The sequence below is a fragment of the Somniosus microcephalus genome, chromosome 25 (genome assembly GCF_052327205.1).
Source record: "Somniosus microcephalus isolate GS21.2 chromosome 25, FLI_Smic_1.0, whole genome shotgun sequence".
Taxonomy (NCBI): domain Eukaryota; kingdom Metazoa; phylum Chordata; class Chondrichthyes; order Squaliformes; family Somniosidae; genus Somniosus; species Somniosus microcephalus.
This window is the reverse complement of record NC_141011.1, coordinates 41243129-41260395: the sequence shown is the minus strand read 5'-3', so window position 1 is coordinate 41260395 and position 17267 is coordinate 41243129. Positions and strand designations below refer to the sequence as shown.

At 45.9% G+C, this 17267-nt stretch overlaps 1 protein-coding gene across 1 annotated transcript in view; it reads left to right on the top strand.

Moving 5' to 3' along the window:
* The first annotated feature begins 1050 nt into the window (after window positions 1-1050).
* tp73 (tumor protein p73) overlaps window positions 1051-17267 on the top strand; it is a 143756-nt gene continuing 127539 nt past the window's right edge. Inside the window, exons 1-2 of the mRNA XM_085967271.1 lie at window positions 1051-1143; window positions 2444-2582. Coding sequence (XP_085823397.1) covers window positions 1085-1143; window positions 2444-2582 — 198 coding nt within the window. The 5' untranslated portion in view covers window positions 1051-1084. The remainder of the gene's footprint in view (window positions 1144-2443; window positions 2583-17267) is intronic.

Sequence of the window (17267 nt, the reverse complement as noted above, 5' to 3'; positions counted from 1 at the left end):
GCCATCGCATCTGTGCCCAATCGTGTCGTCCCCCATTGTCCACACACATGCATTTTTCAACAAGGGGTACCAAACAACAACGAGGAGCTGAAGCCTCAGGATACCGAGGCTAATTATCGCACGCCTACCACCACCCCAGCTGAGATTCACTCACCACAGACTGAGAATCAAGCCTGAGATCTTCTGGTCTGCATGGGTCAATACCAATGTTTATTTATTACTGCAAACTAACGATTGAAGAAACTAGTCCTCTTCTTGCTGTGGAGCACACTTTGTTGATCACATAGATTATGAATTGTCACTGGTTCTTTAAATTTTATCCATGTAGCCATATATTCCAACTTTTTCTGTGTTAATTAAATCAATAAGAACAACTTGCATTCATTTATCACCACTTGTATAAAACATATCTCATAGCTCTTTACAAAAGGGACAGGAGAACACCAAGCAAAGGATGGGAAAGTTTGGGACGAGGAGATTCAGCTCAAAACCTGCTTTTATTTTTGATGCTCTCCATAGCCCAGTTAAGCAATGCTGCAATTTTAAAATTCTCGTCCTTATTTTCAAATCCCTCCATGGCTTCACCCCTCCCTATCTCTGTAATCTCCCCCAGCCCTACAACTCTTAGAGATATCTGCACTCCTCCAATTCTGGCCTCTTGAGCATCCCGATTTTTAATCGCTCCACCATTGCAGCTATGCCTTCAGCTGCCAAGGACCTAAGCTCTGGAATTCCCTTCCTAAACCTCTCCGTCCCTCTACCTGCCTTTCCTCCTTGAAGACGCTCCTTAAAACCTACCTTGTTCACCTGCCCTAATATTTCCTTATGTGGCTCGGTGTCAAATTTTGTCTGATAACACTCCTGTGCAGCACCTTGGGATGTTTTACTACATTAAAGGCGCCATGAACAGGCACACCAACTGGATTATAACAATTGTTAAACTTCAGTTGAGTAGCTGAATATAAGAAGTGTCAAAACATTCAAAAGTAAGCCCATTGCTCCATGATGCAAAGTGTGTTTATAATTGTTTGTTTCTTTTGGTTACAGAGTACTTTACCCGTCACTGGACCATCCCATAGCCAAGATGGCCCAGTCTTCCCCAGCAGATGAAGGCCCTACATTTGAACATCTCTGGAGTAGTTTGTAAGTCTGCTATTGTGTTTTTTCCCCCCAAGTAGACTCTTCCGCTCTAATGCAGTTCCCAATTGTCCTGCAGAATATTAATACATATTTGCTGCAAATTCTCTTTAGTCATTGGAGATGCTTTTGATGAGTAGCAAGCACATAAAACTGGACATTTCATTGAGGGCTGGTGTTCCACTTCTGAGAGGCAACACACTGGAAAATATTTCAGGGTGAATTCTAGCTCCCCTAATGGCTCAGCTGATTAAAATGATGAATAGCTGTACTATAAAGACCAGAAAGGTGCCAATTTGATTCCCGGTGTACTCTTGGTCGCGATGATAATAATAGACTTCAAAAATTATCCGGAGTTCCCAGTCCTTTTCGCTGCCCCGCGAGCTTTGTTGGATAGTTCAGCTATTTAGCATTTTAACCAGCTGAGCCATCAGGGGAGCTGGCATATAATTAGACCAGTCTGAACAGGGCTTTGGGTCTGGGAACCAGCGGGACTCTGAACTTTGGGTCAAGGAAACCAATAGGAATCAGGACTTTGGGTCAGAGCGACTAGCAGGAGTCAGACTGCCAGCATTTTCTTCTAAGAATAATCTCAATTTTAAAATGGAAAAATATAATCTATCATTTGTCAAAACTAAAATTCAGTGTTAACTAACAATAGAAGGGCCAATGACAACACAATACCTTGCCCATAGCCAATGCCAACCCCCACCAACAGCCTTTACTAATATCAATTTACTCACCTCTTGGATTTTGGTTGTAATCCAGCTCAGACTGGTAGAATGAAAGCCTCCTGTGCCTGCTGTCTGCGAGGATTCTACATGAAATGAGTTTGGGCATTCTCAATATAATTCCTAGTGGGCATGGGTCCACAGCATCAAAACTAGCCTTAACTCAGTACTAATTGACAGTCTCGCTCAGAGAGACCACAGGCTGAAAATGAGAACTGCCACGTTGGCGCAGTAGGGGTATTCTTCTCAGATTGGGGCTGAGGTGCATTCTCGCGGCACAGTAGAGGGAGTTTTGCATTGCATCTAACTCATGCTATCCCTGGCCTGGGAGTGCTTGATGCTCACACTGGGTGCCTGAAAATGAAGGGGTTGCATTTCCCAGCATTCACATCCCTCCATTTGATGAGCACAAAATGCATTAGAAAAGTTTTTTTTAAACTCTTCCATCCTAAGTCAATTAAAATGGTTTTGCAGTTGTTTCCCACCAACTAATAATGAATAAGGTTGGCACATCTGAGCTTGGGGTCAGTTTCATTCAATCTCATTTGGTGAACCATGGCATTCATTTGTTTCAGAGAACCAGACAGTACTTACTTTGATATCCCACAAACCAACCTTTCCGGCAGCAATGAGGCCGTGCCAAATTTACCACAGAACCGAACTGAGGTTTGCATGGACGTCTTTCAGATGAGGGACATGAATGAATCCGTGATGGTGAGTGCAGTCAAGCCTTCTTTTGCTTGGATTGGTAATGGAATAATCATTGAGAAATGTTGGATTATTTAGTGTCACAATGTACCGACAGTCTGATAACTGAAAGTATGGGACATGACAATCGCACCTTCTAATTTTCCTCTGTTGTGATCATTTTTAAATATAATGATCACTAAATATGACAGCTCTACAGGAAAGAGGACTGGAAGTTCATTACTATATGTTATTAGTTGTAAAATGCTGCGATGGATCTCAGGAAGAATAAGCAACTTTAGGTTTAGTTAAGTGATGGAGCCAGCAAAACAGACACATTGGGGGCAACTTCCTGATGTCGGAGGAGGCGGGTTTGGAGGCGGGAAAATCAGATTCGAAGAGGTCGGGTTTGGAACCCGCCTCCATGGGATTTTGCCGGAGCTGGTTTTGTAGGTCGGGAAACGCTCCCGCCTCCAGCTGGCCATTGCACTATTTAACATCATTAAGTGCTCGTTAAGGGCCTCCATACTAGCTGTCACCCCCTCAAACAACATTTGCAGCGCCTCATCCAAGAGCATCGGGTAGGCCCTTGCCTTGGAATTGGACATAGTGGTTTCTCAAAAGATGCTGGAGGTGGTGCAGGAGACGCAGAAATGCTGTGGAATGAGCCAAGGGAGCAAGAAGCCATAAATTCAGACTGGAAAAGTGCTGTCAACAGAAGTGAGTTTCAGTCCCAAAACACTAATTGAGCAAGGGCATCCCACACCTCTGAAATCAACTGGCCAATCATGGGAAAATCGCAAATTTTTGAACCCCATCAGTGGAGGCAAGTTTCAAACCCACCCAAACTGAAACCCGCCTCCATCTCGCCTCCAGTGGGAAAATCGCCCCCATTGGTCCAAAATAATTTTGTTTCCTTTTTCCTCCTCAAATTTTCACCTCTTCTCCCCCAAAGACACTGGCTCTTGTTGGGGATGATTACGCAGGTACCGGATACCCTCCAATACTTTATCCAAGTAGCCATTCTATTTGACAGTCGAGGGCGGGGTCGATCCTGTTCTTATCTGACATCCACATAATTTGTACCAAGAGTCAATGAAAAGTGATGAGGAGTGGCTGATTTCCCCCCCACCGCCCACCCCTCTTGTCCCAAGCACTAAGATCAGTTGTAGACTCTCAACTGCAACCTTGGCTAAGATGAACTAAGATGAACAGACTGCGGGTTAAACCTGGGACCGATCTAGCCTTAATGGCTCAACTCCATAATAGGTATCAAGTTTACCAACTGAGCCATTGGAAACCTGTTGATTTAAAGGTTCATTCATCCTTAACGCATACACAACATGCCTGTTTTGCTCACGCATACAGATGCAGGTACATGCACCCACAGACACACTGACATACTCAAGCCTGTACATGCATACACACATATACACATGCACGCACACACACGTGAATGATAGCATATACACTTCTTAAAGTTAAGGCTTCTCATATTGGGTAATTTAGTGCTAAGTTCAACACTTAAAATAGGATGCTCTGCCAACTTTGCTGAAGGCTATCATATTGTACCATAAGGCATGATTGGGGAAAAATTCAGTTGCTTAGCACCTCCGGGGGCGCTAGGAACTTAGCGTCCAAGCGCGGCGACTTTAGCGCCTTTCGCGAAATTGACCAGTCATTTTGTGGCGGTGCTAAACACTACCGCCATGATCTCCTGCGCCCGCAGATCGTGACGTCAGTCGAGCGTACAATGCCCCAGTAGTGCCCTGGACCGGATATTGAGTCGTGCCCCCTGCCTTAGCACCTGACGCTAGGAATAACAGGTTAGGGGAACATTTTCAAGTCGGGAAGGGGCTGGGGGAGCGCTATTTAAAGGCGGGCACTTTCTCCCTTTTCTTGTTGGTAAAATTTTTGGTACACGCAGGTTGAGAGGGAGAGACACGTCTGGAGAGATTTAATGATGTCCTAAGGAGTTTTGGCCCTCGGCACCACTTTTGAGGTTCCTAAGTGCCGAACTCTTTCCCTGGGCCTATCCATTAGTGCTTCCAACACAATTGCTTTAGAGGTTCTCTCCAGGACGAGATTCAAGGCTGCAGTGAGCAGGGTGTGGCTGGCCAGCAAGATGGCCCCTCCCCTTTAAGAACTGGGCGGCGCCAGTCTGTCTGGCTTCCATGGTAACTCACATCGCCTGAGCTTCGGTAGCGTTCTGAGGTAGCGCCTTGCTCCCCGACATTGGCGCCTTAAGATATGTGTAGCGCCTGATTTAGTGCTTAAGTCACCTCCGGGGTGATAGAGGTGAATTTTACAGTCGGAGGCGATAATTAGCACCGGGTGCTAAACTTTGCACCTGGCTGATATTAGCACCCCAAAATGGGCGATACCCAATTTTTGCCCCGATAAGTTTGTGCTACTGTAGATACTACATCTGTTATACCCCAAAGTTTTTGAACAGCATACCTGAACCAAAAACAAATCACTTGATCATTCACTTGTTGTTTGTGGGACCTTGCTGTGTGCTAAATTGGCTTCTGTGTTTGCCTACAAAACATTAAGGCCTGAATTTTCCTCTTTTAAAAAAAAAGGTGGGCTTGGAGCGTGGGGGCAGTTAAAGCGTTAAAAATGAGATTCCCGACCCAATCCCGCCTCCAAATCGCCCACTTCCAGTTTTGCCGTAGGCGGGACAGGGGGCGGGTGACCAACCCACTCCCAGGGGCGTTACCTCAATTTAAATATTGTAATGAGGCTGGAAGACTCTTTTTCTCCCCTCCATTTTATGTTTAACTACCTGTGGACGGGTTTCATACAATTCCTGAAACCCGGCAGTTAAACAGAGTCGGGGACTTCTGCACCCAGGAGGTAAGTGGCTTTATACCTACCTCCTGTATCCAGGGTCCCGACCATACCCACCCCCCACGATTGGAGACCCCCTCCCAATGAGGATGATGAGGCCAGCCACGATCCTCTCTTCGCCACCCCCCCCATTAAAGTCAGTAGGGCCTGCAGGAAACCCAGCCTCCTGTGTTTCCCGCCTGCCTCGGAGGCACCCCACCCCCAACCCGCCTCCCTTCAGAAAATTCTGGCCTAAGTGACTGTAAAGCTCTTTGGGGCATTCTGAGGATGTGAAAGGCTCTATATAAATACAAGTTCTTTCTTTCTACGTAAAATATGCAGGAAAGAGTGATGTAAAATGTATAACCTAAGAAGTGATGCCCACATGTCAACCACCCATGGTTTGCTGCAGGCGCGCAACATTCAAATCCATTGGTGTTGGAGGACAGTGCCAGATACCACCAGCTTGCCTTCTAAGGCTGGTGATTCGGATATATTTGAGGCTTTCGCATCCTCTAGATTGCAGAGTGCAGCTGTGGTTTCTGTCGACAAGAATGGGATCCCAGTTAGCCCAGAAATTACCGATGAAGCGGTTCTTCGAGTTGTTGTGACGTGCGTATTGGATGCTTTGGAGGCTGGCAGAGTAATCAGAAGGGCTACACTTTGTTTTCACGGGGAATGCAAAGGGCAGGTTGTGGCTTTATACAAGATTCTAGAGCATCATAGGTCCTGCTGGAAACTCAGTTACAGTGCTTTCATTGATTTTATTAAGGCTTTCAACCTTGTGCCTCATGCGACCCTCTTGAAGAAGCTGGCAGCTATGGGAGCACATGGCCAAATCTTGGATTTTACTCAGGATGTGGAATCCAACTCCAAGATCTGTGTAAGGATAGGGTGGTGTCTCTGCATGTATCTCTCAAAGGAGGAGTAAGCAAGGTTGTCTACTGTCACCTATCCTATTCATTTTTCATCAAGAAAGTGTTATATGACATTCTAAAAGATGGTCTTGCAGAACATGCCTGTTCTGGACAAGTCTAAAAGGATTGTGGCACTCTTTTTTGCAGATGATATTTTGTTATTGGTGGAATTTCCAACAGATCTGTTGTGTTATACTCTATCAGATGAATGAATGAATGACCAGACAATGTGCTAACCAGTGGGATATGGTGGTGGATGCCTCAAGTCTGGTATTATGCCATTGCACAGCTCAAGAAGGGAATCTCAAAGGCATAGATTGGAAGATACAGGAGCCATCATTCCTAATTGTCCATTCATATCAGTACCTAGAGGTTGTGATAGATGCCAACTTCAGCCTGGGCACAGCCCTTCAGGACTCACTAAGAAGTGGAAAAGGGCACTTTGAATGTTGTCACCTTTCTTCAATGACATCAAAGTCCCAGTGCAGGATAGGTTTGTGGCGCACAAAATATATGTCCAAACAGTTCTTCTTCATGTTTCAGAACCCCTAAACATGCACGTGAAGGGCTTCCCCCAGAACATGCGTGAGATCCAGGGCTGCTTATTATTTATATAATTGCATCATTCAGCTGTGGCACCTGCATACATGAGACCTGCTGTGTTATACTCGCTCACCTGGAAATTCTGTGGGGGTTCGCCTAATCTCCCACTGTAACTTCGGCGGAAGATCAGCAGAAACCCCGGAGAAATTATGTAAACGGCCATTTATACCATTTCTCCAGCATTACCCCCAACCTTCAACCGAAATTATGGTGGGACATCAGGAAGCCCCCAAAGAAATTATACCCCATTATGTATTACCTTTTGTTGTTACAAAAATTAAGAATCAATTCTTACTTCTGACAACTACTTAATTGTAGTATTTAAAATAATTGTAACCTTTCCAGGATAAATAATTTCTGACTTCTTGGCTGAGTGCTAGTATTCTTGTCTTTGAGTCAGGTTGTGGGTTCAAGCCCCACTATTGATTTGAACACAAAGGGCTGGATTTTACTTACCGAGATGAGTTGGGGGCAGGACTGCTGCCTTCCGGGTTCTAGTCCCGCCCCCAGCGACATCCGACGCACAGACGCTATTTTCCCCTGATTGGCCTTGTTAAGCCCGCCCTGCGGGCTTGCTGGCCAATTAAGGGAAAGCCGGTGTCAGATGATGTCAGTTGATGACGCTTCATCTGCCGGTTTTCTTAAAGGGACATGAACCATCTATTTTTGACAGATGATTTGACAGTGTTTGACAGCATTGAGGTGCTGTCAAATACTGACAATCACTGTACAAAGGTGAGCCCTTGTACCCAGGCTCTCCAATGACTCTCTCCTTTATCTCTCTGATAAAACAGATGGCAGCTGCTGGTGAAGGTACAGAGACGATCTGTCACTTCTCCCAATGAGGTGAGGCCACACAAACATTTCAAAGCTTGTCACCTACAGAAAAATCTAAACACATTAAAAATGACACTCCCAACATTTCCTTATCTCTGATTCTCACCAGTGTCTCATTGAATCCTTCACACCACTTCTGCAGCTGTCAGCTATACACAAACATTACAACAGACCCATAGCACGCCTCACTTACCCTGGCGGGGTTCCCCGACGTCGGGAAGCCCGCAGCAGAAGTTGCAAAATGGGGAAAAAGCCTCTTAACAGCCTGTTAACTACCTGTTAACAGGCAGTTAAGTGGCTATAATCCTCTTCCCGCCGCTAGGCGTTGGATCTCTGCGCAAATCGGGGACCTGACTCCCAGGAAGATTGGTTGGAGGCGGGTTGGGAACGGGTTCGGGACCCGCTCCCATTCTTTTTGATTTTCCCAGCCGTCCCACCTCCAAACCTGCCTCCTCGGGGCTGGTAAAATCCAGCCCATAATCTAGGCTGATGCTTCAGTGCAGTACTGAGGGAGTGCAACATGATCGGAGGTGCCGTAGTTCAAATGAGATGTTAAACCAAGGCCCCATTTGTCTGCTTAGGTGGGCATAACAGATCCCATGACACTATTTGAACAACAGCAAGGAGTTTTTCTGGTGTCCTGACCAACATTCTTCCTTTCACTTCAAAAAATTAATCCATTGGGACATCCTGAGAATATGATAAGGTGCTATATAAATGCTGGTTCTTTCTTTCACAAGTCCGAATTACAGTAGGTAATGTTGAATTATAGCAGCAATTACATGCTAAATTTGTTAGCTTGGCTTTTGTATATATAATCTTGAAAAATACAGTTCAGTTGGTGAAAAATCAATGAGTTGAGTAAAAGCACTGTTGTTCCATTCAGAAGAAGCATTAAGTTTGACCTTGTATTACTTTAAGCTTATGGTTGTTTTTGTTAAAATGCAATATTAGCAAAAGTATTAACTTTCTTGTAAGTATTTAGTGAAACATTGGAAGTAAATTATATAATTTCAAATGCAAATTTTTGCATTACAAATGTAAAATGCTGGAAAATGCGCTTGGTATACCTACAAGCTCATGTCTCACTGCACTCACAGTGCCTGGAAATTCGGCTGCACTGTGCCCATTTTGCGAGCGCTAACCAGCTAAGCTCCCAATATGGCGGCAAGAAGCACAAACACATCTCCAACCAGAAGTGTGTTGCCCGCCATATTGGATAAGGTAGATGTGCTGGTGGCAGGATCGCACGTCGGGAACATTTAAAGGCCAGAATCATTTATTCAAATTAGGGTCCTGCGCGCCAAGCAGGATCCATTTTTGATTTTAGAATGCCTCAGCGCTTCACTCACCACGTGCTGAATTGGCACTAACTGGCAGGAATGCTCCTATACTTAGCTGAATGTGGAGCTGGAAGGGACAGTCGCTCCCCCTCACCCACCTTCCGGCCATTGCTACTGGCTTGAGACCCGTTCGTTTACCCTCCTGGCCCGAGACCAGAACACCAACCCTTCACCAATTACCTAAGGGCCGCTGCGACACCAACAGCAGCCCAATCTTCAATTACACTTCGACGGCAGCTCAGCACAGCTTGCCAGCTCCATGGAAATGAGGCCTAATATTGGGGACGCCTCATGCCTCACCATTCAAGTGCAGGGGTTGTACCCTGTGTCGCCCAAAATTGGTCGTGCCCGAATTTCTAGGTCTACATGTTTTCATTGTCATATGCAGGGCCTCTTGCTTTTGGCTTTCAAAGAAAAATGTACCAAATTGTGACATGTAATCCCCAAAACACTGGTAAAAATCCTGCAATCCCTTGCAATAAAACAAATTAACTTATTCAGTCACTTTAAAGCGGTCATACTATATTCAGGGCTATACAGTATTTGAGTTGTTGGCTGTAATTTGAATTGTCAGTTTACTTGGGCTTGTGGCAATTTTTTTTGAAGTTTTTTTAGGTGAAACTGTTCTGGATTTATACTTTGTATCCTGTTAAGTGTATATACCTCTATAAGGTCTCCTCTGCCACACTGGCTTTAGCTTATTAAGTCATGTGCTGGGAATTTCCCCGGGGGTTCTCCCGATTGGCCAGCAGGGTTTCTGCCGATCTTCTCAAGAAAATTCTAGCCGGTGGTGTCCTTTTGTTTTTTTGTAAGACAAGTTACTGGACCGGAATACCTCTTGAAATGCTCATACTGCAATACGCACAAAATAAGCATTTAACCCTTTTCAACTGAACTCTGATTCCCTCCTAAATGTGAACTTTTCCCTCCTCAAATGTCTTGTTCCCACCAAAACCTCTTCTAATGGAGGGAAGCTGTGTGTGTGTAATAGCCTTGGCCTGGGGATGGTGGAATGAAGGAACGAGGCAGAGTCGAAGCATCCTTTGACACATTAATTATGTACCAAGCCAAGCCTGTCAGCCAGGAGCCATCTGCAGCACCAGCCAAATATTGAATGGGCTCTATTATTACTGAGCGAGGGGGTTAAACTGCTCTCAGCCACAGGACACACAAACCTTGTCAGCCTTTAAAAATAACAGATTTTAATTGCAAAATACTGCACTATAAACTACAGCTTTTGGCTCCTGAGACCCAATTTATTCCTTTTAGCTTAGTTAGCTGAGGTCTGTACAATCTAAAGGCCATCAAATCATGGAAGTATACCAACCATTTTGCCTTGAATCAAGATTTCTAGGAACTGCAGATGAAAACAACTGACGCAACAGTAGGGACTTTACAATTGGTTCCAGCACAAATCTGGTCTAGGGAAGGGAAAAATCAGCAACCGATAAACAGGTGGGTTAGCTTTTCAACATGATGCCTGGGTGTAAGACTGGTGTTGTGAATCACCTGTGGATTATTTCTGTAATGGGTGGCATGTTGTAAATATACCCCGTAGCCTCCAAAGCTGGGTGGCATGTATTCGCATGTTTGTTCCGAAAAGCGGGCGGTTCCTGTAGATAGATGGCCCGTAACCGGAGCTGAACCTTATTAGTGTCCTGTTTGAATTAAAGTTGAACTGCAAACCCCCTATCCTATCCATTACCAAGACCTCCGTGTTGTTCTGCCCCTTCCCTTGCCCTGCCTCTTCTTTCCACTGTCGCTGAAACCCTTATCCATGCTTTTGTTATCTCCAGACTCAACTTCTCCAACACCCTCCTTCCTGGTCTCCCGAGCTCCACCCACCACAAACTCGAGCTTTCCAAAACTCTGCTGCCTGCATCCTGTTGCACATTGAGCTCTGCTAGCCCGTCATCCTAGTCCTCGCTGTTGTGTATGTACCTTTAAGGGAATAACTGGTCTCAGACTGCAGTACCGGCAATGACCACCCCTGTATAAAAGGCGCTAGCAGCCTTCTGTAGTTTCAGTTTCCCGATTTGTCTCCATTCAGTAAAGACTTGTTATAATCAACTCCTGCTGTCCGTGTCTCAATTATACACGGACATAATATTGGCGACGAGCAGATACAAACTTACCTACAGTCTGCACCACCTCATGGGATCCATTCCTGAAGCAAAGTGAGCAGAGGTCGAGGCCAGAAGGAAGAAAGAAGCAGTAGAAACGGGCGTCGACCATGGGCATCCGCCCCTGAGTCAGCGGAGTTGAAGATTGCAGGAGAAGCTGTCGAGAGCGGGGCTTGGTTCCTGTCGACGGTGCTTCAGCTAATCGGGCTGGTGGCAGGTAGTACACTGATCCTTCCTGGGCTGCGGCGGTCTAGAACTGGAGCGGGTGGCTTGCAACGGGGCCGAGCAGCGTTGTCGGGATGAGGAGAGAGAGAGAGGGTGGAGCACACAGGGCGCGGTCGGTGCTACGAAGCCGGGCAGCGTACGGACCCGAGAAGAGGGAGGCAAGAGTCCCACAGGGTTGTTCCACGACGGGAAAATAATAAAATTTAAATTTTTTTTAAAAATATTAAACGCGCAGAAAACCGCGAGGAGCTGCAGGTTGCAACGGAAACCGCGGAAAGCAGCGCTAGCAACAGCGGGGAAGAAGGCAAAGCGCGGGAGGTGCCATCTTAATCCAGCGGGGAAGAAGGCAAAGCGCGGGAGGCGCCATCTTAATCCAGCGGGGAAGAAGGCAAAGCGCGGGAGGTGCCATTTTGTTAAATCGGGGAAAAAGGCAAAGCGCGGGAGGCGCCATTTTAGATTTCCAAGATGCCGAAGACTGGCTGTATCACTGCCTTTGATAATGCAATAGAGGACTGGACCACGTATGTGGAAAGAGTCGAGGTATATTGCGAGGCAAACGAAATAGCCGATGAGAAAAAGGCATCGGTACTGCTAAACTTAATGGGCGCAAGAACGTACGGCCTATTGCGGGACCTGATTACTCCAGCCAAACCGAAGGCGAAGAGTTTTAACGAAATTGTTGCTATCCTACAGGAACACCTAAACCCTGCACCGCTGCTGATAGCAGAAAGATTTAAATTCCACAGGAGAACTCAGCACAAAGATGAGAGCAATGCTGAGTATCTTACGGAACTACGCAAGCTATCAAAGCACTGCCAGTTCGGAGCAGAACTGGCAGATACCCTACGGGACAAATTTGTCTGTGGACTCCTGAGTGAAGGAACCCAGAAGAAGTTACTCTCAGAGAAAGAGCTGACGCTAGATAAGGCTTTCAGCATGGCAGTATCGTACGAAGCAGCAGCCAGGGGAGCTGCGGAAATACGACAAAAGCCACAGGAATACAGCACCCATGAAATGACACGGGGATTTGCAAAATGTTATCACTGCGGCAGAACTAACCATGACCAGAAGGACTGCTGGTCCAAGGACAAAATATGCAGGCAATGCGGAAAGATGGAACACATTGCACGAGTTTGCAGGTCTGGGAAGAAGACCAACGACAACAAAAAGGCTACTAAGGAACCGTACAAGAAAGTACAAAAGATGACTTCAATATTAATGTACATAATTAATGTGTCAAAGGATGCTTCGACTCTGCCTCGTTCCTTCATTCCACCATCCCCAGGCCAAGGCTATTACACACACACAGCTTCCCTCCATTAGAAGAGGTTTTGGTGGGAACAAGACATTTGAGGAGGGAAAAGTTCACATTTAGGAGGGAATCAGAGTTCAGTTGAAAAGGGTTAAATGCTTATTTTGTGCGTATTGCAGTATGAGCATTTCAAGAGGTATTCCGGTCCAGTAACTTGTCTTACAAAAAAACAAAAGGACACCACCGGCTAGAATTTTCTTGAGAAGATCGGCAGAAACCCTGCTGGCCAATCGGGAGAACCCCCGGGGAAATTCCCAGCACATGACTTAATAAGCTAAAGCCAGTGTGGCAGAGGAGACCTTATAGAGGTATATACACTTAACAGGATACAAAGTATAAATCCAGAACAGTTTCACCTAAAAAAACTTCAAAAAAAATTGCCACAAGCCCAAGTAAACTGACAATTCAAATTACAGCCAACAACTCAAATACTGTATAGCCCTGAATATAGTATGACCGCTTTAAAGTGACTGAATAAGTTAATTTGTTTTATTGCAAGGGATTGCAGGATTTTTACCAGTGTTTTGGGGATTACATGTCACAATTTGGTACATTTTTCTTTGAAAGCCAAAAGCAAGAGGCCCTGCATATGACAATGAAAACATGTAGACCTAGAAATTCGGGCACGACCAATTTTGGGCGACACAGGGTACAACCCCTGCACTTGAATGGTGAGGCATGAGGCGTCCCCAATATTAGGCCTCATTTCCATGGAGCTGGCAAGCTGTGCTGAGCTGCCGTCGAAGTGTAATTGAAGATTGGGCTGCTGTTGGTGTCGCAGCGGCCCTTAGGTAATTGGTGAAGGGTTGGTGTTCTGGTCTCGGGCCAGGAGGGTAAACGAACGGGTCTCAAGCCAGTAGCAATGGCCGGAAGGTGGGTGAGGGGGAGCGACTCACATTCTTGTAAAGTTCCGAAGACCAGATGAGCGATAGTGAATCCGGGAACAAGAGACTAAGCTGTCTCAAACTTCACAATGTAATCGCAAAAGAGGATCACCGAACCATTTGGGTCACCCTCACGATAGCAGGGTCCCAAGTTAAAATGGAATTGGATACAGGATCAGCGCTAACCGTCATGAATCGACGAGACTACGAGTGGCTATTCTCACACATACCCTTGAGAGAGACATCCATCGTCTTGATGACGTATACGGGGCAAAAAGTATACCCCAGAGGAAAAATAAGGGTGCCTGTCGAATACAACGGCAAGAAAATATGGAAATTGTATCTCTACATACTGCAAGATGGTGGACCACCGTTATTGGGACATGAATGGATCAGGAAGATAAGCTTAGACTGGCACTCCATTCAGGCAATGACGGTGGATGGTAAAAAAGATGACGACGTCACTCCTGGACGATTGTCAACAATCTTAGCTAACGCCAAAGAGGTATTTCAACAAGAACTGGGCACTCTTAAAGGCGTAACCGCTTCGATAAAAATAGAAGAGAATGCAATTCCCAAGTTTTTCAAAGCAAGACCGGTACCATATGCAATTTGCCCAGCCATCGAGGCAGAGCTGGAGAATCTGGCGAAGGCAGGTGTGTTGTCTAAGGTAGACTGGAGCGAGTGGGCGACACCCATCGTTCCTGTCATGAAGAAAACGTTAAACAATAAGTCTGAGGAGCCAAGGAAGGTTCGCATCTGTGGGGACTTCAAGGTGACTGTGAACCCAGTCCTGCACACAGTACAATATCCTCTTCCAAGGATAGAAGACATCTTCGCCTCACTATCTGGAGGGAAGCGTTTTACAAAAATTGACCTAGCACAAGCGTATTTGCAGATGGAGGTTGAAGAGTCCTCTAGGAAGTATCTCACGATAAACACTCACAAAGGTCTTTACCAGTATCGTCGATTGGTATTCGGAGTAGCATCAGCTCCGGCGATATGGCAAAGAGCAATGGAACAAGTCCTGCAAGGGATTCCGGGGACTCAGTGTTACTTGGACGACATCCTAGTGACAGGTGAAGATGACAGTGAACACCTTAACAACCTAGAACAGGTGCTCACTAGACTACGGGAACATGGGCTACGAGCCAACCGCCCCAAGTGTGAGTTTTTTAAGAAACAGGTATCGTATTGTGGCCATGTGATTGATGAAGAGGGGTTACATAAGTCCCCTGACAAAATTGAAGCGGTTGTTAAGGCCCCAGCGCCTGAAAATGTGTCGCAACTGAGGTCATTCCTCGGATTGGTGAATTACTACCATAAGTTTTTACCGAATTTGTCCACAATTCTGCACCCACTGAATGCCCTACTACGAACGGGAGTAGCATGGAAATAGAGCAATGACTGTAAGCGGGCCTTTCAGAAGAGTAAGGACTTAATCACTTCAAGAGAAGTATTGGCTCACTACAACCCATCACTACCGATAAGACTGGCGTGTGATGCGTCTCCCTACGGCATTGGGGCGGTACTGTCACATAAATTCCTTGATGGTTTAGAGAGGCCGATAGCTTTTGCGTCACGCTCGTTAACTTCAGCCGAGCGTAACTATGCCCAGATTGACAGAGAGGCCCTCAGCCTAGTGTGGGGGGTGAAGAAGTTCAATCACTACCTGCACGGTCAAAAGTTTACTCTACTAACTGATCATCAACCTCTTGTCTCCATTTTCAACCCTCAGAAGGGCGTACCGATAATGACAGCACAACGGCTACAGAGGTGGTCCCTTTTCCTAGGGGCACACCAATATGACATCGAGTACAAAGGAACTAAACAGCATGGGAATGCTGATGGATTGTCGCGCCTACTGTTGCCGACGGTGGCAGAAGAACTTGCAGTGGATCCAATGGAGATATTCCACTCGACCATAGTCGAATGTCTCCCTGTGACGAATGCAAACATAGAAAAGGAAACACGAAATGACCTGACACTATCCCGGGTCTATGATTTAACGGTGAAGGGATGGCCAGCACATGGTGAACCACTGCTGCCAGCATTCTCGCTGAGAAGAGAACAGCTGTCAGTGTGCAGAGGAACCTTGATGTGTGGATCCAGAGTAGTAATTCCACCCAAATTGAAGGATAGAGTGCTCAATGAGCTTCATGAGGGTCATCTGGGAGGGGTAAAAATGAAGAACTTAGCCAGAGCGTTTGTGTGGTGGCTGGGAATCGATAGAGAAATCGAAGAGATGACCAAGAGCTGTACAGGATGCCAGAAGGTCCAAAACGCCCCACCACAAGCCCCTCTACATCCATGGGAGTGGCCCTCATCTCCATGGCAAAGGGTGCACGTTGATTTTGCTGGTCCCTTCATGGACTCGATGTTTTTAATTGCGGTGGATGCACATTCAAAGTGGCCAGAGGTAATAAAAATGTCCTCAACCACCACAGAAAAAACTATCACAGTCTTACGAACCATATTCGCCAGGAATGGGCTGCCTGAACAGATTTGCTCTGACAATGGACCACAGTTTGTGTCTGAAGAGTTCCGGAGGTTCTTAAAGAACAATGGTGTTAAGCATTACACATCTGCCCCATATCATCCAGCCACTAATGGATTGGCCGAGAGGTTTGTTCAAACATTCAAGAAGGCTATCATGGCAATGTGTAATGAAGATATACCCCTACAACACAAGGTGGACAACTTCTTGTTTGCCTACCGGAATGCGACACATGCGGTTACCAACCAAACTCCAGCCATGATGTTCTTCAATCGAAGACTACGATGCCACTTGGATTTGGTTAAGCCAAACGTCCAAAGAGATGTGGAGAACAGGCAGTTTCAGAATATGAATGAAAGGCCGACCAGGAGTTTCAAAATAGGTCAACCAGTTTTGGCCCAGGACTACCGCACAGAGAAATGGCAGCCAGGAACGATTTGTACACGGCAAGGACCTCTCATGTATACCGTGGACATTGGAGAGAGCATTGTAAGACGCCATGCTGACCAGATTCTAGAGTCACTGGAAAACGTCAACTCCACACCACGATCTGATACACTTGGCGACGAAACCGACGTACCAATTGCATCTACCGCAGAATCGGTGATATTGGAAGCAGATGAACCAAACAACGACATTGATCCCGACTCAACCTCGCCAGAAGAACCTGATACCCCAAAGAGGCGTTATCCAGACAGAATCAGGAAGCCTCCTCAAAGACTGAACTTATAATTGCTTAACCTCAACCAATGTATCTAGCAACCGTAATTGTGATTGTAATTAGTTATCATTTAGTTGTTAAATGAATGTTATGTACTGTTTATCTAAAAGGGGAGGAATTGTTGTGTATGTACCTTTAAGGGAATAACTGGTCTCAGACTGCAGTACCGGCAGTGACCACCCCTGTATAAAAGGCGCTAGCAGCCTTCTGTAGTTTCAGTTTCCCGATTGTCTCCATTCAGTAAAGACTTGTTATAATCAACTCCTGCTGTCCGTGTCTCAATTATACATGGACATAATACTCGCCAACCTTAATTGGCTCTCTGTACATTAAATTCTAAATCCTTGTCCTCACCTACAGATCCCTCCATGGCCTCACACTGCCCTACCTTTGCATTCTCCTCTCACTTTGTATCCCA